Source organism: Nycticebus coucang, chromosome 21 (assembly GCF_027406575.1).
Source record: "Nycticebus coucang isolate mNycCou1 chromosome 21, mNycCou1.pri, whole genome shotgun sequence".
Classification (NCBI taxonomy): Eukaryota; Metazoa; Chordata; class Mammalia; order Primates; family Lorisidae; genus Nycticebus; species Nycticebus coucang.
Genome location: NC_069800.1, coordinates 27,688,029 through 27,714,363, shown reverse-complemented (window position 1 = coordinate 27,714,363; position 26,335 = coordinate 27,688,029). Strand labels below are relative to the sequence as shown.

Here is a 26,335-nt window from a genome sequence, read left to right as displayed (position 1 = left end):
AATCCCACCTCACATGAGAAAGGCGGAACCAGGCAGCAGTAATCCCACCTCACATGAGAAAGGCGGAACCAGGCAGCAGTAATCCCACCTCACATGAGAAAGGCGGAACCAGGCAGCAGTAATCCCACCTCACTTGAGAAAGGCGGAACCAGGCAGCAGTAATCCCACCTCACTTGAGAAAGGCGGAACCAGGCAGCAGTAATCCCACCTCACATAAGAAAGGCGGAACCAGGCAAAAGTAATCCCACCTCACATGAGAAAGGCGGAACTAGGCAGCAGTAATCCCACCTCACTTGAGAAAGGCGGAACTAGGCAGCAGTAATCCCACCTCACTTGAGAAAGGCGGAACCAGGCAGCAGTAATCCCACCTCACTTGAGAAAGGCGGAACCAGGCAGCAGTAATCCCACCTCACATGAGAAAGGCGGAACCAGGCAGCAGTAATCCCACCTCACATGAGAAAGGCGGAACCAGGCAGCAGTAATCCCACCTCACATGAGAAAGGCGGAACCAGGCAGCAGTAATCCCACCTCACATGAGAAAGGCGGAACCAGGCAGCAGTAAACCCACCTCACATGAGAAAGGCGGAACCAGGCAAAAGTAATCCCACCTCACATGAGAATGGCGGAACCAGGCAGCAGTAATCCCACCTCACTTGAGAAAAGCAGAAATAGGCAGCAGTAATTCCACCTCACATGAGATTCCGGGGTCCGAAAATGGGGTTACTTTCATAAAGAGGCAGGCAGGTGCTTTGCTGTCCAGGGTAGCTCAGCTGTTCCATCAGAATGGAAAGAAAAAATAGTAAGACCCAAAGTTGGATAAATAGGGTGGGGCATGTGGCTCCCACCTGTAACCCTAGCACTCTGGGAGGCCAAGGAGGATGGATTGCCAGAGTTCAGGAGTTCAAGACTGGCCTAAACAAGAGCAAAACCTCCTTTTTTACTAATAATACAACAATTAGCCAGGCATCGTGGCAGGCACCTGTATTCTCAGTTATTAGGGAACTGAGGCAGTGATCATTTGAGCCTGAGATTTGAGGTTGCTGTGCACAACCAGTACTCTACCAAGAGTGAGACTCTGTCTGATCTTAGCACTCTGGGAGTACTGCAGTACTCTACTAAGAGTGAGACTCTGTCTGATCTTAGCACTCTGGGAGGCCGAGGCAGATGGATTGCCTGAGCTCAGGAGTGCCAGACCAGCCTGACCCCAGAGCAAGACCTCATCTCTAAAAAAAATAGCCAGGCATTGTGGCGGCCACCTGTAGTCCTAGCTACTTGGAAGGCTGAGGCAAGAGGATTGCTTAAGCCCAAGAGTTTGAGGTTGCTGTGAGATATGATGCCACGGAACTCTACCACAGGCAACATAGTGAGACTCTGTCTCAAAAAAAAACCCAAAAAACTAAAGTTGGATAAATATCCTGAATAACACGTTAGAAGAAGAATTACAATTTAAATGCCATAAGAGACCAAGCAGGAAATAACTGAGAGACCAAGACCAGGTATTGACTCCAGAAAAACAGAGCATTCATATCCTGTCCAGAGGCCACATCAGATTCAGTTCCCATCACTGGTGCCTTGAGAGTGGATGGGCCAGCTGTATTCTCTAAAGGAGGGGTGTAAAATCTAAAATCTTATATGAATTCCCTGATCAAATAAGAATTTTATATTTGCCTCTAATTCAATCTCTTCTTGAAACCATGCAAGCCAAAAAGAGAAAAAAGGAAAGAACTAAAAACTATATCTGCAGGTTGGATATAGCCCTTGGGCCACCACTTTGAAAAATCAATGTTAAATGAGTCAAATAAAATGCCTGAGAAGCCTACTGAACTCCAACATTTCAGTAAACGACTAATGGAAAATGTGCTCTTTCCTGTGCAAGCAATTTAGCTGTTAACACCAGGACTGCTATTAAGCCCATCAGCTGTAATTCATGGTCAGACCTCGAGATACGACCTATAACTCTGTTATGCGGTAGAAAGGAGCAAAGATTCAGTAGCCACCCACAGAGTGAGCGTAGCCTATTAGTAATCTCCCAGTTACATGCTGAGAAAACATGATTTACTCAGATTTTTCAGCATTATCCATAGTGCCATCATCAGTCACAGGAATGAATCGTCACATCAGTCGCAGGAATTAATCCCAGCAGCAGTTTTTCTGAAAAGAAGCTGAATCTCCTCTTACCTTGGATAAGAAACATAAAGAGATTCTACTGAAAGCTATACATTTTTCCCAGATATAGCAAATAAAATTGACTTTAGTGGACATATTTAATTTTGGTACTCTTTGGCCTGAGAGTGAATGAAAAGATGTATGTCTATTCCTTAGTGTCCAGTGATTTAATCCAGAGTCTTGTGATTTAATTAAGAACCCAAAGAATAACATCGACAATGGTCTTTTCTTTTTTGAGCTAACATGAACTTAGAGATCATTTCCTGGTCTTGTCATTTTATAGCAGGAAGCTGAGGCTTGATCAGATTCACAAGGAGGTTAGCATTAGTAATTAGGATCCCTATTTACTTCTGAAAGAAATGGCGTCTGGGAACCAAATTATCCTCACAGGAATGGAGTTTTGAGCAGGAAGAGGAACACAGAGACAATTTCTCAGGATCATGTTACTTATACTAACTGTAATCATTTTAATTCATTATGCTTCTAATTTTCCAAGTATTTCTGTATACATTGGGTAACTTTACAGCTCATACGCAACCCATGAATGAGGTTAGGCAAAGGTGCTTGTCTCACTTTTCCACTAAGAAAATTGAGGCCTGAAAAGGTCTTTTTGTGTTACACAAGACCATGAGGCTAATTATCGACTAAGCTGGGACCAAAATCCGAGTCTTCTTCTTTTTTTTGTAGAGACACAGTCTCACTTTATCGCCCTCAGTAGAGTGCCGTGGTGTCACAACTCACAGCAATCTTCAACTCCTGGGCTTAGGCGATTCTCTTGCCTCAGTCTCCCGAGTAGCTGGGACTACAGATGCCCAACACAATGCCTGGCTATTTTTTTGTTGCAATTTGGCCGAGGCCAGGTTTGACCCCGCCACCCTCGGTATATGGGGCTGGCGCCCTACTCACTTCATATCTTAACAGGTTAATAAGATCCACAAGAATATTTTCTTAGGAAATAATCTGTGTCTGTCTACTTTCAAAGCTTCTATTTTTCCTGTGCTTCATTAGAATACTTAAAGAAACAATCCTCCTCACCCTCCTTTCAATGATAGTTGCAAGATAAATAGGAATTTGGCACCTCTGATATCCTTTAAGATTTGGAGAACACCCCTTATTTATTTGCCCAGGAAAATTAACACATGTGCTAACCAAACATGACTTCTAAATCTTAGAAATCATCTTAGAAAGATGACTAGGAGCAGGGCATTTTTATAGGGTTTTTTAACTCCCAAAACATTGCAAGAGTAGTTGAATAAATTCATGGATACATCAGAATGTCACCCAGTTCCTGGAGTAGTAAATTACATGTGGAGGAAAGATTTATTGATTTACTTAATCTGATTGATGTCATTTATTCCATATCACTTTTCTGTGTATTGTCATGGTTATTGAATAGTTTAAATAAGTTAGTATGTCACTATGTTTTGAAAAAGGTATGTAATAGACATTTGAAATACAATATATATTAGATTTACTTTAAATTCTAACAACACTATGAAGTGTCAGTGTCCCAATTATAAAGATGGACAGCTCTGAGAGGGTAAGTGACTTGTCATAGGACCAAGGAGCCCATGTCCTTAACCCAATGCCAAAGTAGTAATATGGATAGATTTTATGGAGTGTTCTAAGCACAGATTAAGCAAGACATTGTTAAATATAATTTCTTCTAAATTCACAAGATAAATAACATCACCTTTGTACTCATTTTTGGTTCCCTGTTTGGGGAAACTTCCCACCCACCATCACTCTCCTGTGCTCTCTCTCCCAAGATGAGAAAGCTGAGGCCTTGTGCACAAGTGCATTTCTGAAGGATTTATGGATAAACAAACCATAGATCAAGTCCTGTGTTAACCACTTAACAGAGCTGGGAAATTAATGAAGTCTTAGTGCAAAGTTAGAAATCCCTTCCCTGTTTATATTTTATGAACTCTTCTAAAGAAGTTTATAAATTAGACTTACTTGAAATGAAGCCTACTTTAGGGAAAAAATAAATTTGTTTTTAAATTGTCATTTTTTTTCTTTAGTAAGTGAAAGGAAATGTGACTATGAGTGTGGTTCTATAACTTGAACAACATGTACCAAATTCATCTTGCAAATACTGTCCTATTTCCCTAAGTTGTCTATGAAACTAGTGTATGGTGCCCCATGATCACATTAATGTTCACGGCTATGATTTAATTAAAAAAAAAAAAAGAGTAAGAATGGCTTTAACATCAGGTATCATTTAGAGTGGCGTGTTACTGATGGTGCTGATTTCCTCTGCATCTGGGAAGCTGAGTAGCTGAAGAAATCTGATTTCATATAAGTCACTGGCTAGAACCAAATGCCTCACTCATCATTCAGGAGGAAATCATGTTTATGCTGAAATGCTTATTATCAAAGTGCCACAGCCTTGATTTTAGTGATTAAATGAAGTGAATGGGAAAATACTTCAAGTATCTGTTCAACTAAAGGCCAGAGCTCTTGAAAATTCTGTCATCCTAGTGAGTATATCTAGATAAAGAAGTCAGTTGAAAGTACCAGGTGATGTAGGCTTATCTTCAGCTGGTGGTGACAGTCACTGTGGTCATTCTCATTATGGAACAGTGGAATCCAAAACATTCCAAAATGTGCCAGTTGTCCAGAAACCATCAACATGAAGAATAGTTACATTTAGCATATAAATGAAAGAAATATGGCAGCTGAACTTGGGTGTTTAAGACCAATGTATGAAAAGGACAGTAGACTAATTAGTGTTTCTGACAGCAGATTAAAGGTAGAGTGGAAAATCTATGACGATGCATAGAAGAAAGGTCCTTGAGATGGCTGGCACTGCCAGGTGGCCAGCCTTGTGGGGTGGGAGTGTTCATTTGATTGAGGCTGGCGACTCTTTTGTTGGAAATGCCCTTGAACAAGAAACTCTTGCATTGAAGGGCAGGTGGGAAGTCTGTATAGCTCTCAGACTGGATTACTCCCTGGCTTTTCAAATGAAAACTCTGGGAAACGGGAGAAAATTATGCCAGTCCAACGTGGTGTCAATTGTATCAGCCATGCTGAAAGCCCAGTTCATAACTGCAAATCCTTCTCCTTCAGGAGCACAGTACCATGCAGAAGTTACACTGCACGCAAGTTGACAAGATCGTGGCGCAGTATGACAAAGAGAAGTCAACGCAAGAGAAAATCCTAGAAAAGGCGATGAAGAAGAAAGGGTAAAACTGTTCATTTCCATCCAAACTCCTCCTCTCTTGTTTGAAATTTTGTCTTTTCCCACAGTTCAGCTGCCTGTAGGCCATGAAAGAACTTATCATTGTCTCAGTTCTCAGCCTTGAAAATTATTCCTGGAAAATTAGAGACTCATGCCTCTTAAACACTCTAACATCATAGGAGGTGAAGGAGTAGACTGAGCTATGATTTAGGAAGGTTGTCTGCAGAGGTCTAAATTCATTGTAATTAGTTCTATATGAAAAGGAAATCTTAGCCTCAAAAAAAAGTACTGTTTTATCCAAGAAGTGATTTTAACTTTCTATTTTGAAATAATTCCAAACTTACAGAAAAGTTTTAAAAATAATACGAAGGATTCCCTTATCCCCTTAACTTGGCTTCCCTAAATATTAACATCTCACATCACCACAGTACGCTGCTCAAACCAGGATATTGACATTGGTTCTGTACCCCTAATTCAACTACAGTGTTTTTTGAAATTTCACCAGTTTTTCCACCAGGGCTGTTTTTCTGTGTTGGGATTTCCCACTGGAACTGCGTATTTGCAGTTGTCACCAGAGTCTGTGTCAGTGCCTCAGTCTCCCCCTTTCTACCGTGACTTTTTCACTTTTGAAGAGTACTGGTCAGTTGTTTTGTAGAATGTTTCACTTTGGGGGTTGGTCTGCTATTTTCTCATGATTCGAGTGAAGTTAAGCCTTTGTGGCAGTGCTGCTTCCTCCTCAGGGCAGGCTATAACAAGGTACGTGATTCTGAGATCTCGTTGGTGATGTTAACCAAGATCACTTGGCTAAGCTGGTATCTGAAAGGTTTCTGCACTGCAAAGTTACTGCTTTTCACTTTATAATTAAGAAATATCTCAAGGAAAATACTGGGAGACTCACACACATTCTATTTCTCTGAGACATTATTTTCAGCCCAGTTTTGTCCTTTTCCAGTGGTTTCCTTTTGGCTTTTATCTCCATCCTCAAGTCACTGCTGATATCTTCTGGTCTTCCTTAACCTCTGGAATGAGAGAAAAAGAGAAAGGAATTATATTTTCCTACTTGGTTTTCTTTTTCTTTGTTTTTCTATATTCACTCAAGATACATCTTAAAAACTAAAGCTCTGAAAACACAACAGATTTTATTACAATTTTCATGGACATGGGTTCTTCTTGGTGAAATTTTGGGTTCCAGCATTAGCTTTATGACATGAAACCAAAGTCATTTGCTGGAGATTTAAATGGTGAGTAAGTGCATACACCAGCCTTCATCCCAGGCTGCAATATTTGTGAGGTGACTGGTACTTCCAACTGACTTCTTTATCTAGATGTAATTTTTATTAAATTATATTTTCCAGAAAAGCACAAATCAAGCACTAACTATTGATCACCTATTAATATGTACAGTCTGACTTTGTTTTTTGCATCGTATCCACTGTGTCTCACTGAGGCAAAAATGTGTGCTTGTTGATTTGAAAACATTTTGACATGTGTTTTAAGTGAAGGAGCCAGGCAAAGCCCATCCATTTCAGGGCCCACGTGGCAATGTTGGTGGTGAACACTGTAAGTTTTGAAGAGCTATGAGTCTTCTAGACTTCTGACCACATCAGAAGATTTGGCATATTTCTCTTTTGTAAATTATTTTCTCATGTTTACCAACATTTTAGAACAAAATATTGAAAGTGGGGATAGTCATAGACGCTAACACCATGTTTTTAAGGAGCAAATTTTTGACAGCTTTATAGCACTCTCTAAGAATAAAGTTGTTTTCATTCACAAGTCATCTTTAAAAAAATATGTTATGTATTTTTGTGAATGGCTATATTAAATTTTTCTTTCTGTCTTTTTAAGCCAAAATATAGTTTTGGTTTAACCAAACCAAAGATCTATCTTTAAGAGATTTGAGACTCAAGTACCATATAATAAGCTTCTTTGCTAAAAATGATAGTATAGGTTGGGCAAGGTGGCTCATGCTTATAATCTTAAGAACTCTGGGAGGCTGAGATGGGTGGATTGCTTGAATTCAGGATTTTGAGACCAGCCTGAGCAAGCATGAGATCCCATCTCTACTAAAAATGGAAACAATTGGCCGAGTGTGGTGGGGCATGCTCATAGTACCAGCTACGTGGGAGGCTCAGGCAAGAGGATTGCTTAGGCCCAGGAGTTTGAGGTTGCTGTGAGATATGATGCCACAGCAGTCTAGCCTGGGGCAACAGAATGAGACTCTGTCTCAAAAATAAATAAATAAATAAATAAATAAATAAATAAATATAAAAAGAAAATAACACTATAATTTTCTAAATCAGTAAGTTATGAGTGCCGACTTTAGAAATCAAAAAATAAATTTTATATATATATACATTATTATTTTTACTCTCAAAGGTAAATTATATTTATTATAAGTGTTCCAGTTAAAGACACTTATCCCCTAACCTGCCACTGGGCAATTGTAGAGGTCTCTCAACAGATGAAGCCCTATTTTATCCTAAGTGTAGGTGAGACTGTAGTCTGAGCTACAGACTTCTCCTGAGACTGTATTGTCAAACTCACCACTTCCCCTGGGCTCTCCACATGGAACATTTCCCAAATACTCTAAAACAGTAGAAGTCTTTACATTAAAAGTTACTTCAAAATCGGACTTCAAATACTGTCTCCTGGACAGCCATATGTGAAGGAAGTTTCTCATTCTTAATATTTACTGTGGTGTCAAGGTTGCCTAAACTTTTTACTATCATCAAGTTGTCACAAAGTTAGTGAAAGGGAAAACTGGTGATAGTCCTTGGAGATCTCTTAAACAGGATCCATTTCTAAAACAATCTGTTTCTGACTCTCACTCTGCTAAAAGGAATGACTGACCCAAGAAAGAGAAGCTGTAGTAGGGTGTTAGCCAAATATTGTACATCACAATGTACAGTAAATGTACATCACAATGACACGGTAACTGTCTGCCCTGTGCTTTCACTCGAGTATCTTTAAAGTGATGGGGAAAAGATAACACAATTAACAATAAGGTCGATCCACAAGAGGAAAAAAATACAGTCTTCCTTTTCAATATTACAGGAGTCCTTAGCTTATGGCCACAAATAAGATCTCTAATTGCATTCCCTGGGAAAGATGTTTGTCTAGAATTAAGCCCAGGGAAGGTTTCAGCAGTGCTAAAAACTCAGTGCCAGCCACTGAGAAGTAATAGATTTGATAAGAACCTAGATAAACTGTGGTATATGTACACCATGGAATATTATGCAGCCTTAAAGAAAGATGGAGACTTTACCTCTTTCATGTTTACATGGATGGAGCTAGAACATATTCTTCTTAGTAAAGTATCTCAAGAATGGAAGAAAAAGTATCCAATGTACTCAGCCCTACTATGAAACTAATTTTTGGCTTTCATATGAAAGCTATAACCCAGTTATAACCTAAGAATATGGGGAATGGGGAGAGGGAGAGAAGGGAGGGGGGAGGATGGGTGGAGGGATAGGGATAGGTGGGATTACACCTGCAGTGCATCTTACAAGGGTACATGTGAAACTTAGTAAATGTAGACTTATGTTTTAACACAATAACTAAGAAAATGCCAGGAAGGCTATATTAACCAGTGTGATGAAATTGTGTCAAACTATTTATAAAACCGATGTATAGTGCCCCATGATTACATTAATGTATACAGCTATGATTTAATATTAATAATAAAAAAAAAGAACCTAGCATGTTTAGAGCAATGTCTCTCAGAGGAACTCTCCATTAATAATATTATGAAGCAACTTGAGTTGGGCTGTAATAAATCAAAGCAGACATGCTGAAGACAGAAGCTTGAGCCCTGTTCTTGTTTCAGCAACAATATGAATATTCTAAAAGGAAAACATAGTCATTGTAATAAGTAGTAATGGTTGCTGGGCAATTGCCTAGCATATATTTCCTATGCACAATAAAATAAGGAGCAAAAATTGCCTTATGATGCCAAGAATTGCTATTTTCACCCTCCCTGGCATGTTTCAAAGACAAAAATCTGGCTTTATAACCAAAGCAGAAGAATTAAAAATTCACTTCAAGGCTGAGGACCAATTTTTCCAGTTTTCTTCCCAAACATTTTATTGAATGAGTGAAAAATAGCTTGAAGGAAAACAGGAATCAAAATGGAAACTCTGACAACAGACCCTTAACAATGAAATAATTGTTAGGTTTAAAGTGTTTTTGCAGTGGTTGAATCGAGTAATCATGGTACAGATAATATTTTGTAAGGTGTGAATCTATTATTGGAAAAACTGATGTTGCCCAATGAGCCATGGCGTCTCATCTTTGATAAATATATTGTCTTCCTCAGAAAGCTTTTGTAGCAAAGGCCCATTGGAATGAGAAGATATCTAATTTCTGGCATGCATTTACAACTTTCCATTTTCAGGGGAAGTAATTGTCTTGAAATGAAAAAAGAAACAGAAATTAAAATTCAGACACTGACATCAGACCACAAATCTAAGGTAAGAAAATGCCCATTTTTGCAGCAGTGACTTGCAAAAGACACTTGTGATTTTGTAGAAGGGGTACCTAGTCTAAGTCAGAATAACAGCCTGGGCCTGGCTGGAGAGTAAGGGACTCTAAGGATTTGTGTTTGCCCCAGACTCACTGACTTTGCAACTTAAAGCCATTTGTTGCAACATCTTTTTTGGGGGGGAGGGGGTCTTTTTTATTGAAATATGTTAACAATATTCATGTTGTCTGCCTCAAGGACACCAACTGAAATAATATATGAAGAGACTGAAAGGAGGGCGGCACCTGTGGCTCAAAGGAGTAGGGCACTGGCCCCATATGCCGGAGGTGGCAGGTTCAAACCCAGCCCCGGCCAAAAACTGCAAAAAAAAAAAAAAAAAAAAGAGAGAGAGACTGAAAGGAAACATTATATACAAAACAGGATATACTTCTCTATAGAAGACACATTAAACATACAGCAGAAAAACACCCAAATTGGAGGTGATACTCCAATCAAGAATACAAATTATTCTTCTAGCAATAAGAGTTTTTAAAAGAAGAAAAGAAAAATGAAAAATACACTCTTAAGGGAAGCTCCCAGCTATTGCTGTGGGCAAACCAGCCAGCCTCCATCTGTCTACAGGCAGCTCTGTTATCTAGCCCAACATCCCCACTGCACGCAGGGATCAGCCAGGCCTAGCCCAACGTCCCCACTGCATGCAGGGATCAGCCAGGCCGTTCAAAATTAAGTTCTCCTAGGTGCTGTACATTTTGTAGAGCCTGGACTCCACAAGGGCAGGAAGCCAGTAAGCCTTGGGTCTTTGGGAGTTGTTCCCCACTCTCTCTCTTCTTAACTAGAATTTTCAGGAATTAATGCATGAGCAACAAGCTGTGATTTTTATTTAGATCTCTTGCATAAATAGGAAGAAACCTTGCAATATCAGTTTGCTTTTGATGCATAATAAACTGTTTCAAAATTTAGTGCCTTAAAATAACCACTACCATTTATTTGTCAGCTCTCTCTTCACTGGGTCAGAAATGTGGGCTGTATTCCACTGGAAGTTTCTTGTACCGATTTTAGCTGGACTCACTCTTGGGTCTATCTATAGTCAGCTGCAGGCTGGAGGCCTCATGTGAATCTGGTGGTTGCTGGCTGCTGGGTGGGTGACCTCTCAACCTCTAGCAGGCCAGCACAGGCTCAGTCACAGTGTAGCCTCAGGCTTACAAACATAGCAAAGGGATAAGCGCCCTTCCAGGCTCCGCACACATCATACGTGCAACGTCTTATTGGCTAAACCAAGTCGCCCTTGGTGAGATTCTAGGAGATGGAGAAATAGACTCTAGCTCTTGACCAAGAGGAACTGCAAAACCACTTTGCAAAGAGGGCGGATACCAGGAGGGGAAGGACTTTCTACTCTAGCATCTATTAAGGTTAATACAGAAAGTCATGATCCAGAAATACAGATTACACAGCTCTCTGTTGGGACCTCTGGACTTAGGGAAGTGAAGCTGGAAAACCATGAGGCCATGAAGAGAACCTGGATACAGCTGGTAGAGGAAGTCAAGCCTGGGTAAGGCAGAGTGTGGGCAAGTGAGGCAGTGAAGTAACGCGTCGCAGCTCATTCATAAGCTGCGATTCATTTTCATAAGCAATGGCTTCCCAGTTCCCATTGGTTAGTGTATATTATTTTTTATAGGTCATAGATGTCTCATAATTCACCAAGGAAATCAGTGGGAGGCACTGGAAATACATGAACAGTACAGTGCTTTCAGTTTTACCTGACCTCTGAGGTTCCACGTGGCATCGTTCCCTTTTTCCCAAACAGGTCAAAGAGATTGTGGCACAGCACACAAAGGAATGGTCAGAAATGATCAACACCCACAGCGCTGAGGAGCAGGAAATCCGGGACCTGCACCTCAGCCAGCAGTGCGAGCTGCTCAGGAAGCTGCTCATCAGCGCACATGAGCAGCAGACCCAGCAGCTGAAGCTGTCCCACGACAGGTAGGAGCGTCGGCCTCTCCACGGTGCACACCTGGTGCTCCAGAAAGGCCAATTTCGTGTGTACACGCACCTGTGTGTGCACACTAGGGTAATAAGTAAAATCAATTTGACGTATAATATTGACCTCATTTTACATTGTATCATATGGCCCATATGAGCAAGATGAACTTTAACAAATGGCCTCTGCCATCCAAGGGCTTAAAAGCATTGGCAAGATATGACATATGCAAAGTTAAGTCAAATTACAAGTAGGTAGGCTAAGGTACACGTGGAAAAAAATGTCAGCGGCGCTGAGGGCATCTAGTCCACAGGAGCTCTGCCTTTTCCTAGTGGACACGGAGGCTTTGCAGATGGTGTTGGCACTGGCCTTGTGACGTGATCTGGAGTCTCTTAGGAAGAGAAGACACGGAGATGAAGGCCAATCGGTTGAGCTCCTAGAGTGATTCTGTTCTGATTACTCCACAGATACCTGGGGAAGGAGCCTCCTTTCCCTTTCTTTGGATTACTAGGACTTCTGTGCATTTCAGAAAGACGGGCCTAATTAAGAAACAGCAAAGTGTCAGTTTATTTTGGCATGTGCCCACTTTAGCAGAGTGAATGTACGTTGCATTTGAAATACTGCAGATGACAGGCTGGGCTCTTCCCTGGGCAGAAGAGTACTGATGTCAGGTACATCTTGCTTCCCACCGAGTCCCTCTTGGGGACCACAGTCAGGCTCTATTGACAACACACAAACAGTAGAAAATAGAAGCATTCTACAGTATGTCAAACAACTTTTAAACTGCCAACGGCTTAAATTATCTGGTTGCATGCCCAAATTTCCAACCTGACTTTGGAGTGATAGATTTTGCCATAAGGATAGTGGTTGGTATGTTTGTTCATTTGTTTGTTTGTTTTGTTTTTGTCAGAGTTTCTGATTCTCTTGAGGCAACTAAAGGAGATACATCATGCTGTGTTTTCTACGGGTTAATGTCTTGCGTCCCATGTGGTGTTTTTTTGTTAGTTTGTTTTGTTTTGTTTTGTTTTGTTTTGTTTTGTTTTGCAGTTTTCGTCTAGGGCCAGGTTTGAACTCGCCACATCTGGTATATGGGGCCAGCGCCCTACTCCTTTGAGTCACAGGCGCCGTCCCATCCCATGTGTTTTAAAGTATTCTATCTAGCTCTATAGGATTAGAAGTTGTCTTTTCTTTTCCCCTTGGACACACTCTTGATTCACCAGGCAAAAACATTTGTTCTTCATGATGCCTTTAATGATTGCTGTAATAGCAGAGTTGAGGTGTCTATCTTTATTCAAAGATACTTCCCAGAAGAGGCAGGCCCTTTTGCAATCTTCTTTTATGTCATTGAATAAAGAACAAAAAAAAAAAACTAGTTCACAACAGAATACGTATTATCTACAAAGTAAGCTATCTTGTGGGCAGTGCCTGTAGCTCAAAGTAAGCTATCTTGTATTGGAAGAGATCACATCCAAGTTACTAATTTACATTAAAAAAATAAACTTATGGCAAGAGCATTTTTCAAAGCAGCAGCAGTGTTTAAGCTGTTTTCTCAGGCACTTGATGGTGTTTCTTTGTCACCATCACACTGTTGTTCTTGGTTAAAAATATTTGCCTTCTTAACACTTGTCAGCAACGTCTGGTCCTTGGTGTTTGTTGAGTGAATAAGTAAATACAGTACGGTTGATTAAGTTCTGGAGAAATTTGAGAGTGATTTGGTGGGGTACCAGAGTTTCTGTATGTATTCCTGCTGCTGTGGTGCTAAGGTAGCTGATGTAAGAACTCTTCACTTCAGGATCCTCCATTCTCCATCCCTTCAGATGCAGACCAAAGAACAGTGCCTTGGTGACATGATTCCTAGGTTACTGGTTTCTAGGCAGTTCTCTAAGGAGAGCTCATTAGGTTACAGAAAAAAAAATCCTGGTTAATCATATTCGTTTTGGCATTTTTAGTGTTCAGCTGTTAGTGCATACATGAATGTAGATATAAGAATTTGTCATGCACACACATGTGTCCCTTACACGGCAGCGAGTCACCTGCACACCTCCTTTTTTGCTACACTGTGTTGTGCTTTCACTTGAAACCATTTAGTCCCTTTCATTTCCATGGCTGTCAGAAACAGAAAGTCAGTGAGGTCAGAACATGCTCTCTTTCTCTTCCAGCCCGTCTGGTCCCAAACGACATGCAGCAGAGCTGGAAATCCTTGTATTTATGAGCAAAGATAATGCCTCTTCTTCATAGGCCATCACCACTTCTGCACCACCAGATGGCTCACTGTCCCTCAGGGATCAGCACCCTCCTGGCTGGAGGCACCTCTCATTTTTCCAAAATACAGACTAACTTGATAAGCTCAATAACAATAATAATAATGTGTGCCTAGTCCTGTTGTTACGCATGGAATTTGTTTTTGTTGCGTATCCGTCACCATCATCCATTGTTAGAACTTTATCTTCCCCAAGTGAATCTCTGTTAAACCCTCATCCATCCTTCCTCTCTCTGTTTGTTTTTCATAGGGAAAGCAAGGAAATGCGAGCACACCAGGCTAAGATTTCTATGGAAAATAGCAAAGCCATCAGCCAAGATAAATCTATCAAGAATAAAGCAGAACGGGAAAGGTAAGTCTGTGAGTGCTCACTGCAGGAGTGTGGTGTTGATGTGAAGACACAGTCTCCATGCTTTTTAGGTGTGTATACATGCACATACCTATCTGAGATGTAAAAACACTTGTGAGTTTGACTAAGAATTCTGCTGTTACAACTACTCTGAAGAATTATTATTAGTGCTATAGGATAGTAGTCTCCAAAGTTGTCTGATTGTTTACTACTACCAGTAAAATTATTAAGTTCAATACATGTATGCTCATTTACAAATAAAATTGTATAAAAGATGACATAGTAATGAATGTCTGGTGGGTTCTAACCCAGCCCGGCCCGGATAACCAATAATGACAACTGCAACAGAAAAATAGCCGGGCATTCTGGTGGGCACCCGTAGTCCCAGCTACTTGGGAGGCTGAGGCAAGAGAATCACTTAAGCCCAAGAGCTGGAGGTTGCTGTGAGCTGTGACACCATGGCACTCTACCAAGGGCAACATAGTGAGACTCTGTCTCAAAAATAAAATAAAATAAAATTGTATAAAAGATGACAAAGTAATGAATATAATTCCAAAACATCCTTGCCACATTCTACTGGGTCATGCTGCAGGCATCTGACCTGCTCGGGTGCAGCCCATCTGGATGGGTGGTCGTGAGGAGCTGCAGCATTTAGGAGGGCAGTCTTTCCTTGACTTGCCTCCAGGAGTCCCTGACACCAGGGATCATCTTCAGAGCCTCCACTTGGTTCATCTGGCCTGTCTTTGTGTTATATGGGTTTTCTGGAAACACAAACCAAGACAAGTTCTTGTGATTTGCTGAGAAAAGGATCTTCAGAAAAGGCAGGTGGAGGAAGCTGGATGGGCCAAGTCAGGGCCTGAGCAGGGATGTGGCCTCACCTAGAGTCCCTATAGCCTGATCCCAAACTCTGGGGTATAAAATGCACCACAGATTTGTCCTTCTTTGAGCCAAGGGTGTCTGGCTTTTGTGTTTTTTGTACTAGTCAGTCATTAGCTACCTGTGATTGGGGGTGAGGAGGAAGGTTTGTCTGACCTCCAGAGAGGGTGCCAGGTACAAATCCTTTAGCTGTAGTTGGTAAAGGGGGTTGGAAGGGGGGTCCATAATCATGTTACCCAAGAGAAGTTGACAGCCTCTGATTCCCAGCGATCACCTGTGCCCATCATGCACCTGGAGAAGCCTCTGAGCATCCAAATGCCTCCAGCTCCGTAACCGAGAGGCTGGGCTGACATACCAGTAGTTCAAAGGCAGCAGGGTTCCTCCTTTTGGAAGAACACACGTAATTCCTAGCTAGACGATGACTCACACAAATGCTACGTTTTATGGTCCATCAAATACCGAACAAAGTTTAGATTAGCTCTTGGGGTTAAAATACAAAGTTTAGACTTCAGATCATTCATCTCTCCGTTAACCACAGTCTGAACTGGTAGAGCCCTTACACTATGAAGTGAACCCCCCAAGTTTGAACTCCCCTGCTACCTGGCCCTTTGTGGGTACTGACTGGTTACTTAATGTTTCCTTATTATTGTTAACATGGCAGAAAGGCTGTCTCCTACCTCAGTGTAGTTGATTTTTTTAAATAAATTTCAACTATTTAACAATAAGTAATGTTAACATTGAAATATGATAAAATATAAAACATCCAGCAAATTTTTTTGTGCTGAAATTTTCTTAAATTATATAAAATTTTAATCAGTATTTCCTGTTTCAAAAGACTGAACACCCCAGTGGGATATGGGATTGCATAGGAATTTTGACCTGAAAAGGAATTGCCTTTTCAACACGCCACATCAGCAGCCCATTTCCTAATCAATAAGAAGACGCCTCTAGAGAGATTATTATTAATTTCAATTAGTGTTTTTTTCACCATCATAGTCTAGGATGTCTCTGCTGCTTGTTTATTTTTAAAAAGTGATGTTCGTAATGTTGTTCTCAGGTAAAACTCTTACATACTTAGGAAGGATACTTTCTTCTTCAGTCCCCAAACATTAAATATTCCAGCCATAATAAAAATCTCATTAATGTTCTTAGACTGTCTAAGGTAAAACACAGTAGAAACTCCCTAAGTTGGCCACCCAAGGGGCTTGTAACAAAAGGGTCAGCATACAGAGGCAGTCAACTCAGGGAACTAGGTCTGTCTGTTGTACTGATACGTGGATGTGGTGCATGTCGGTCTATGAAAATTAGGGCAACTTAACGGAGGTAGTCAGTGTAGGGAGGAGGTAAACTATGGAGGTTCTACTGCATAGAATTCAGCATGAAAAACATACTAATTATTAAATAGCTTTTTTTTTTTTTTATTGTTGGGGATTCATTGAGGGTACAATAAGCCAGTTACACTGATTGCAATTGTTAGGTAAAGTCCCTCTTGCAATCATGTCTTGCCCCCATAAAGTGTGACTCACACTAAGGCCCCACCCTCCTCCCTCCATCCCTCTTTCTGCTTCCCCCCCCCATAAACTTAATTGTCATTAATTGTCCTCATATCAAGATTGAGTACATAGGATTCATGCTTCTCCATTCTTGTGATGCTTTACTAAGAATAATGTCTTCCACTTCCATCCAGGTCAATACGAAGGATGTAAAGTCTCCATTTTTTTTAATAGCTGAATAGTATTCCATGGTATACATATACCACAGCTTGTTAATCCATTCCTGGGTTGGTGGGCATTTAGGCTGTTTCCACATTTTGGCAATGGTAAATTGAGCTGCAATAAACAGTCTAGTACAAGTGTCCTTATGATAAAAGGATTTTTTTCCTTCTGGGTAGATGCCCAGTAATGGGATTGCAGGATCGAATGGGAGGTCTAGGTTGAGTGCTTTGAGGTTTCTCCATACTTCCTTCCAGAAAGGTTGTACTAGTTTGCAGTCCCACCAGCAGTGTAAAAGTGTTCCCTTCTCTCCACATCCACGCCAGCATCTGCAGTTTTGAGATATTGTGATGTGGGCCATTCTCACTGGGGTTAGATGATATCTCAGGGTTGTTTTGATTTGCATTTCTCTAATATATAGAGATGATGAACATTTTTTCATGTGTTTGTTAGCCATTCGTCTGTCATCTTTAGAGAAAGTTCTATTCATGTCTCTTGCCCATTGATATATGGGATTGTTGGCTTTTTTCATGTGGATTAATTTGAGTTCTCTATAGATCCTAGTTATCAAGCTTTTGTCAGATTGAAAATATGCAAATATCCTTTCCCATTGTGTAGGTTGTCTCTTTGCTTTGGTTATTGTGTCCTTAGCTGTACAGAAGCTTTTCAGTTTAATGAAGTCCCATTTGTTTATTTTTGTTGTTGTTGCAATTGCCATGGCAGTCTTCTTCATGAAGTCTTCCCCCAGGCCAATATCTTCCAGTGTTTTTCCTATGCTTTCTTTGAGGATTTTTATTGTTTCATGCCTTAAATTTAAGTCCTTTATCCATCTTGAATCAGTTTTTGTGAGTGGCTTTTTATCACTTTTTTCAAATGTGTTGCAAAGTGGACTTTGGTTCGGTTGAAATCACGTAATCTTCAATTTTTGGAGTTACTGCTAACTAGTAAGCAAGGTTTTTAAAATGTATTCTGACTCAATATTCCTATTTATTACAACTTTATATTCAATAGTAAATGATTTCAAAACATCTATCTATAGCTGCTTTTAGAGAAAAGTAATTTCTCTATGTGAAATAGTTTTCTCATAAACCTTTTTGTGTGTGTTTGTGAGTGGATCCACTTTATCAAACTAAAAAATTAATTATTAAAATAAAAAATTTAATGAAATTAAAAATTTATTATAACACTAAGAAAGACTTCCATCCTTGGGTCAATGAAGACATTTTAACATTAATTACACCATATTTATAACTGAATGACAGTGCAGGCACAAACTTTTCAATGTGTACAAGTGGCTAAAATGATATTTGGAGTATAAGTTACAGCCTATATATGTTTTTTTTAAATACATGAAAATGAATAAGCCAAACACTCAAACAAAGAGAAATTAGGAAAACAGAATGAACCCAAAGTTTTCAGATGGAAGGAACTAGAAAATTAAAAAAGCAGAGAGTATTAAAATTGAACAAAAGAAACAATAGAAAATATCCAAAAAACAAAAACTTGTTATTTAAAAAGAATAATGAAATCAGTTAACTTCTAGCAAGACTGATCAACAGAAAAAAAAAGAGAAAACACAAATTAGAGATATTAGGAATGAAAAAAAGGAAATCTACTGAAGAGGCAAACATTTTAAAAACTACAGCTATTCATGAATTTGAGAACTTAGATGGAATGGAGAATTTCCACAAAAAATATAAGAATCCAAAACTGATGGAAAAGACAGAAAACCTGTACAGACTTACAACTATTATAGTTCAACTGGTTATAGGCCTATTCAGTGGTGAGAAACACTTTCCCTCTCCAGTAATGAGAGAAATGCAAGTTAAAACTGTAGAACAAGAAAAACCACTGACAGAATTATAAATGTCTGGCAGTTCTAAGAGTGGGCAAAACGTGGAGAAAGGGTAACCCCCAGACACCACAGGTGGAAATGCAAATTAGGACGACTACCTTGGTGTAAAGAGGAAGCTGTTCACTGGGAGGCCAAGTTAGCATGATTCCTGGAGGATAGTTCAAGACTAGCCTGAGCAACATAATGAAACCTTTCTCTACAAAAAAATTAAAAAAAAAAAATAATTATCCAGGCCTTGTGGTACACACCTATAGTCCCAGCTACTCAGGAGGCTGAAGCAGGAGGATCCCATGAACTCAGTTTGAGGTTGCTGTGAGATATGATGATGCTACTATACGCTAGCCTGGGTGACAGAGCAAGACCCTTTCTCAAAAAAAAATTAAAAAAAAAAAAAATATATATATATATTTATATTTATATATATAATATATAAATATAAATATATATATATATATAATATATAATATATATATATATATATAATATATATATATATTTTTTTTTTTTTTTTCTAAAAAGAGGAAGCTGTTCATCCTACCAACTGGCAAGTCTAAGTATATGCCCTGGAGAAACCTTTGTCTGTAAGCACAATGAGATAGGAACTAAATTGTATTCACTCCTCTTCTTGTTAACAGACACTGACAAGTATTGCAGGGCCCCTATATACCAGATCATTGCAGCATTTGGGGGGAAATAACCTGCTTTTTGTTAATGCCAACAAGCAAATATTATAGTCTATTCAGACATGGAAGAATCCATAAAGCAGATGAAAATAATGAAATAGTTTGATACATAGATGTGTCTCTAAAACATAAGATGAAGTGTTAAGTCATAGAAAGAAACCCAGAATATGTTACCTTTTGGGTAAATTAAAAAACACACTAAACAATACCAGCAGCAGCAGCAGCTAGGAGCTTATTAGAAATACAGATCTCCTAGCCTAGACCCACTGAGTCAAATTCTCGGCAGGGACAGGGTGGGTGGTTGGACCCAGAAATCTGTGGTTTTGTTAGTATCTCTGGATGGCTTGTATGCACAGAATCGTTTGAGCAAGTTATGTTACACCTGGACACATCTGTAGGTAGTTAAAAATATTAAAGCATGGAAGACAGTCTCATACCAAATTCAGAATGGTGGTTACCTCTGGAAGAGAGGAAGGAGGGAAATGGGATTAGGTAGAGTACAAAAGAGGCTTCAATTATATCTGTAATAGTTTATTGCCTTTAAAAATATGAGATAACCATGGCAAACATTAAGATTAGTTGATCTGCGTGATGTATACAAGTATTTTTTAAGATATTTTTCTCTGTATATGTTTGAAAATACTGCAATAAAAATTAGAAAAAAAGAAGCAATAATTGCATACAGATAAACCCCAGATAATTTAATATAATATAACTCTTTTTTTATTTGATGTAATGTTAATTACATTCAATGTCATGCCAACCATTATTTGTACCCATTACTTTTAGGCGAGTCAGGGAGTTAAACAGCAGCAATACTAAAAAGTTTCTGGAAGAAAGAAAGAGAGTAAGTATTTTATTATTTCCTTGGCATTCTTCCTTTAAAACACTCTAAACTCATGCTTAGATACCAGACCTCTAGCCAATTTGCTTTATTTGATTTTTCTGTACATTAAACAGTCCAGCTTCTTTTTTCTGCTCCCTGAAAGCTAAAGTAATCTCTCACTGAAATCTTTTAAGGTAATGATTTGGTATCATTTTATGCAGAAAATGAAGCCAAGTTTTAATCATGCATAATTGCTCTATTATTTTCTAAGATTTTAGCAAGAAAGATCTTCACAGTAAGAATGATGAATTTAAACTCTCCCAGTTTTCACATTATTTTTCTTTCCTTCTTTTTTAAATGATTATCTTCCTCCCTTACTGTAAACTTACAAGCTATCTCATATCCCTAAATTTTAAGATTACAAATTATAAGATTTCTTTCCTTCTTTTTCTTTCTTTCTTTTTTTTTTTTTTTGCAGCTCGCAATGAAGCAGTCCAAAGAAATGGATCAGTTGAAAAAGGTCCAGCTTGAACACCTAGAATTTCTAGAGAAACAGAATGAGCAGGTATTTTTACCTAAAATACATGCAAAACTATAGACAGCCAGCCAGCTTCAGAACATACATGCCCTGAGCCACCGTGAGCCTTCTGCCAAAGCCAGTGGCCTGAGCAGTGTAAAGGGAAGGTAGACAGAAAGATTTGCTGCCCATTGCTTTATTTTCTCCATTTTATCCAAAAAGAAAAGAAAGTACCATTCTGGGAACAGGAAAGGAACATGGCTATGCCAAAAAAAGAATACAAAGTCATTATTTTAATACATTATGGGGATTCTGACGTTACTAAAAGTGAAAGGATGAAAAACAGAGGTTATAAATTATTTCTCCATTTTTATTTAGATCATTATAATCTACAACCTATAGGCAATTGATAAGTTTAAAAGCAAACGAGAGAAATTACCTGTTTCCACCCCCCCCATTTAAAAGTTTAAAAACCTCCCCAGGATTTCTACGGGGGGTCGAAGGTCAAGAGCCTCCATAACTCTGTAAACCACGGAACATGAGTGGATACCATACTCTTGGTGCTTTTCTTCCCAATAGGCCAAAGCACTAAATGAAGAAATACAAATAAAAAGCTATGGAAACGCCAACTGTTTACTTAGGTCACCAGGTATATACAAATACCAAGATAAATTTATTTGTACCTGGAGCACAGGACAGGTGATAGGTGGGCTCCATCCCAAATGGGGACAGTCCATCAGCCTTCCACATTGTATAACCTGATGGAAATGCCTCTAGCTTATGTGGCAATGTGACCATCATGAACAGTTTATTTATTTATTTCAGTCGCTCTGAGTTCAAATTTCACTCACGAGCTATAGTTGGCTTAGAAGTTATTATGTCTAGATAATTCAGTTTAGAAATTATAAAGAGGTTTTGATGAAATATATACTTGTGCTACATTGTTTCATCCTATTTTCTCACATCTATAATGCAATCTTATTTAAGGTGTATTCCGGGCGGCTCCGTCGGTAAGGCGCCAGCCCCATATACTGAGGGTGGCGGGTTCAAACCCGGCCCCGGCTGAACTGCAAACCAAAAAATAGCTGGGCGTTGTGGCGGGTGCCTGTAGTCCCAGCTACTCGGGAGGCTGAGGCAAGAGAATCGCTTCAGCCCAGGAGTTGGAGGTTGCTGTGAGCTGTGTGATGCCATGGCACTCTACCGAGGGCGATAAAGTGAGACTCTGTCTCTACAAAAAAAAAAAAAAAAGAAAAAGAGTAAAAGATTCCCTTTGAAGAATACTTAAGTAGGAATTACACTAAAAAGTACCTAAAGAAAGTAAACAAAACTACAAAATCTTTTTTTGTATTGCAATGGGGTATGACATATGACTTCTGGTTTTGGATTCTTTACTTTTTGGTGGATGGAAGTTTTATTCATCAACATACTTCTGAGTTATGTTTCACATTACTTTGTCAGCTAAATGCTTCCATTCATGAACAAGTTCCCCCATCCCCAAGAGGGGCAATACTTATGTTTATTGTCCCATAGTTCCAATTCATTTGACCAACTCATAGACATATCCTGTTCTGGTATAAGTTAACCTAGCTTATGTTTCTGCTCTTAAATCACTTTTCAGAAAGTGTTTCGAACGGGGGCAAATGGGGATATGAATAAGTGTAAGGCATTGTCTTCAAAGCTTTAGGATCCACTTCAGTGATTTGCTGATGACTAGGGAAAAAGGAAGCCTTGGGGAAGGTTTTTTCAAATTCTCCTTAGAAGGGCATAATGAAAGGTAAGGTACAATTATGTGTTAGTTAACTAAATTAAGAAACTACTGAGAATTATTGTGTTGCTTAGCAACATGTTTGACTAAAGAATGTAGATGTGCTCAGAATTACTCATCACTGCAATAGTGGTGCGTATCCAGAGACCTGGAGTTATCTCAGTTTCTAGTTGCACAGCCAAAGTGCATAATTTAAACTCTGAGTTTGTGTCCTAACATACGGCTAATCCAAACCACCGCAGAATTCTTGCGTTAAAATACTGGATTAGTGATAGCTGAATTGACTCGGATCCCATTGGGAGAATGCTAGTTTTTTGTTCCAAAAATTCATAAAATGCCTTTTAATGTCTACCACCCACGATTGATACTCTGAGTCACAGAAGCTTAGGGAAGCACAGAACATGAAAAAGCTTTAGACGTGATAAAGATTTAATGAGATTGCTAGAAAAGAAATTCAAGATATCATACTGATGCTTCTGGCAAATATAGAATTTGGACTTAAATGGCTTTGTTAAGCTTCGCTTTATGTACATGGCCTGTCCAGTTGTAAATTCAAGCCCAGCTCTATTTTATATATATTTGGAATTGGAAGGTCAGAAAACTCTCAATTCACAGTTATTCTATAGGGCACAACACTGTTGCAGGCACAGTGCAAAAAAGGCATAGTTGGTCCTTTATTCCCTCATAAAAGGGCAAGGTCTGGAACTGGGCTGTAGACATTTGCTAACATTTCATTAGCAAAAACAGTATCCCTGCTGCCAGCCAATTCTCGACTTCTAAAACAATCTTCCAAACCATTGTTAAATCCCAAGACTTTTTTTCTTTTTCTGTGTCTGAACCAAAGATAAAGTTGAACATTTTTCCATAGTATGTCTCTCAAAGGATTCTTAACTGATTTCCTGTGACCCTGCTTCTCAAGACAGTCCCAAATCCTTCCAAAGCAAGGCACAGAATGGCTCATTAGCTCAACCCGTGTGGAGGGCACTGGCAGAAACAACTCAAGTGTCAATCTGTCTTAATTCTGGAGCCTAACTTCAGATGTCCTTTGTAAGCCACTTTACAGCCTTGCCTGTTTGGTTAGCCAGTTATTCAGTTAAAACTCTGAAGGTCGGGGATGTTTTTCCTACTGAGGTTTTCCCTAGGCCTCCCGGAGATGCAGTATCTCATCCATCTTGGCATGTACCATTTCAAATGTTAATGAATCCATTACTGTCACGATCAAGTCTTAAAAATTGATTTTTAGCATCAATCTTATCATTTAATAAAGAGAGGTGAGAGGTTTTGCTCAAAGGTTCTCCACTCACTGCCGCAGAAGAGAGGCATAGTCTGGGCTAACAGGCATCGATCTTTTGCTTTGTTCTTTCTTTCTTTCTTTTTTTTTTTTCTGTTGAGATCAGTGAGGGGAAAGTTTGTCCCTGATGGGTGTGTACGTGTTTATTCTTAGCTTTTTGCTTTCTGTATATGGTTTTGCATTCATTTCTCAAATTCACTTCAATATTCATTTATTTTCTTTGTTTTGTATGTATGACTCACTTTTGACATTACTATTTTTGTACAAACAGCTTTTGAAATCCTGTCATGCAGTGTCCCAAACGCAAGGTAGGACTGAAACTCTGATGAGCAAGACATTGCTTTCCTTCTCAACTACGTTAGTGTTCTTGGTACCTATTGTGATTCACATCTGGTCATAACCGATTAATATCTCAAGGGTTTGGATTTAAAACCTTGACTATTTTACACTTGGATTTCTTGTTAGAGAATTATTTCTGATTATGTCTTATCAAACATTTCCTATTGCAGATCTGGGAAACAGGTCATGGTAACAAGGACATACTCAAACATCAAGAATAGTGATATATAGTCACTATGTGCACTGACCCCAGCTAATACTGGGTCACAGAGTCCAATCACTTAAAAATGTTAATGTGACTCTAACTAATTTTCAAAGCACCCACACAAAGTTTGTGGGTGGTTTTTATTGATAGAGACATACGATCTGCATACAGAAACATTATACAAAGACTCTTGTCATGCTTTCTGCTGAGTCCAGGCTGCCAAGGACCCTAATTGTCCTTCATAAATAAGGTGACCATATAATCCATATATTTATGGATAGTTTTGAGAGGGAAAGGCATTATTCATATTATTCAAGACTACAGGTGTAAACTGGCATTGTCTCTGGAAAATGAAAATGAATGGTCACCCAACTCATGTAAGAACTTTACTTTTGGAAAAGTCCTTTAATGTCATATGATTCTTCCTTCTGAATTGTGTTCAATATTGTCCTTAAAATGATGAAGGGGGAGAGGCATAGAGCAGCTTCTATTGTAATTTACTGAACATGGAAGTATTGAATTTCCAGTGCTGATAATGTTTCACTGTCATCCTTAGGAATACTGTTTGTGTCATAGTCTCATGTTCGTATATTTTCTCCATTTCTTCATTTCTTTATTAGAGTAATGCTAGACCTCAGGCATAAAAAATATGTGGGAACCATACATCCCAAATTTATACAGAAAGATATACGTTTTGGGGTATCATTATGTCTTTCCTCACCAAAATGAAATTTAAAGCCCAATACAAAAATATGTGCAATAATAAGGAAAAAAAGTCACAGTATGGTCTGTGGGTTAAACCAATTTTGTAATAGGACTTTATGTGAGAGATTTAAATGCATTGAGTATGATCTGTAGAGTTAACCAAACTTTCCAACTGGCCTTCCATTTAGTTGGAATACTTAAGTAGACATAAATAGTAACATCAGAGTGCTTCAGAATCTTCTTCTGATTTATATGTTCATATAGTCCTGTCACCACTCTTAAATGCCTTATATTTCAAAATGGTGTCACTAACAAAAAGAAAGGGGTGATTCCTCATTGCTCCAAAGATAAACACATTGGGTTGGCCAAAAGTACCCAGGCTATCAGTTAGAAAGTAAAAGTTGAAAAGAACTATATGATTTTTTTCCTATGTTGCCCAAGCAATTATTTATCACCAGACCCTGCCCTCATCAGACCCCTTTCTTCCTCTCTAATCAGCTGGTTGTCTTAGTGATAGTCTTAATTCATGAGGTTGAGTTCACCATGGCTTACTTCCTGGTAGTCTGTAAAAAATTAATTATCCCAGAGAAGTAAGAGCCCAGAGGGAGAGTGTTTGGACAGTAAGAGTCCTAGAACCCTACATATTCCTGTAACATTGCATTATAGGATCCTCCAGCCAAACCACTATAATATGCTCTCCCCCATGAATTTTTCCATCAATTAGTTCTTCGGGAATTACTTTTAATTACATTTCAGACTACTGGAGGAATAAGTTGTACATAAGCAACTCTTGTTCTAAAAGTGATAAAACTATCTTCTACACACAGTTAAAGCTCTGTGTCAATCTACAGAAACTACATTGAGCAATTGGATGTGTTATAGTCTAAGTATCAGGTGATTGGCTGCACCTCTTTCCAAAGGATTTTCCTGGCATTGTATCCACCAGTCCTTCTCCAAGTTCAACATGCATAAAAATTTCCCAAGCATCTTGTTAAAATGCAGATTCTTATTCAGTAGGTCTAGAGCAGACTCCAAGATTCTGCACTTTTAAGAAGGTCCCAGGCAATGATGATGCTTCTGGTCCATGGACCAAACTTTGAGAAGCAAGAATGTAGTGGCAGCATCATATTTACTGGAGAAG

The 26,335-nt window shown here is 39.1% G+C and overlaps 1 protein-coding gene across 6 annotated transcripts in view; it reads left to right on the top strand.

The window, feature by feature from the left end:
• The window catches only part of PLCB4 (phospholipase C beta 4), a 454,629-nt gene that overhangs the window by 426,684 nt on the left and 1,610 nt on the right, over positions 1 to 26,335 (top strand). For 5 of the 6 annotated variants that reach the window (XM_053574237.1, XM_053574236.1, XM_053574235.1 and 2 more), the window contains 7 exons: positions 5,239 to 5,354; positions 9,747 to 9,822; positions 11,638 to 11,813; positions 14,322 to 14,423; positions 20,336 to 20,393; positions 20,851 to 20,937; positions 24,217 to 24,253. In XM_053574237.1, coding sequence (XP_053430212.1) covers positions 5,239 to 5,354; positions 9,747 to 9,822; positions 11,638 to 11,813; positions 14,322 to 14,423; positions 20,336 to 20,393; positions 20,851 to 20,937; positions 24,217 to 24,253 — 652 coding nt within the window. The remainder of the gene's footprint in view (positions 1 to 5,238; positions 5,355 to 9,746; positions 9,823 to 11,637; positions 11,814 to 14,321; positions 14,424 to 20,335; positions 20,394 to 20,850; positions 20,938 to 24,216; positions 24,254 to 26,335) is intronic. The other variant, XM_053574241.1, reaches the window with a different exon arrangement.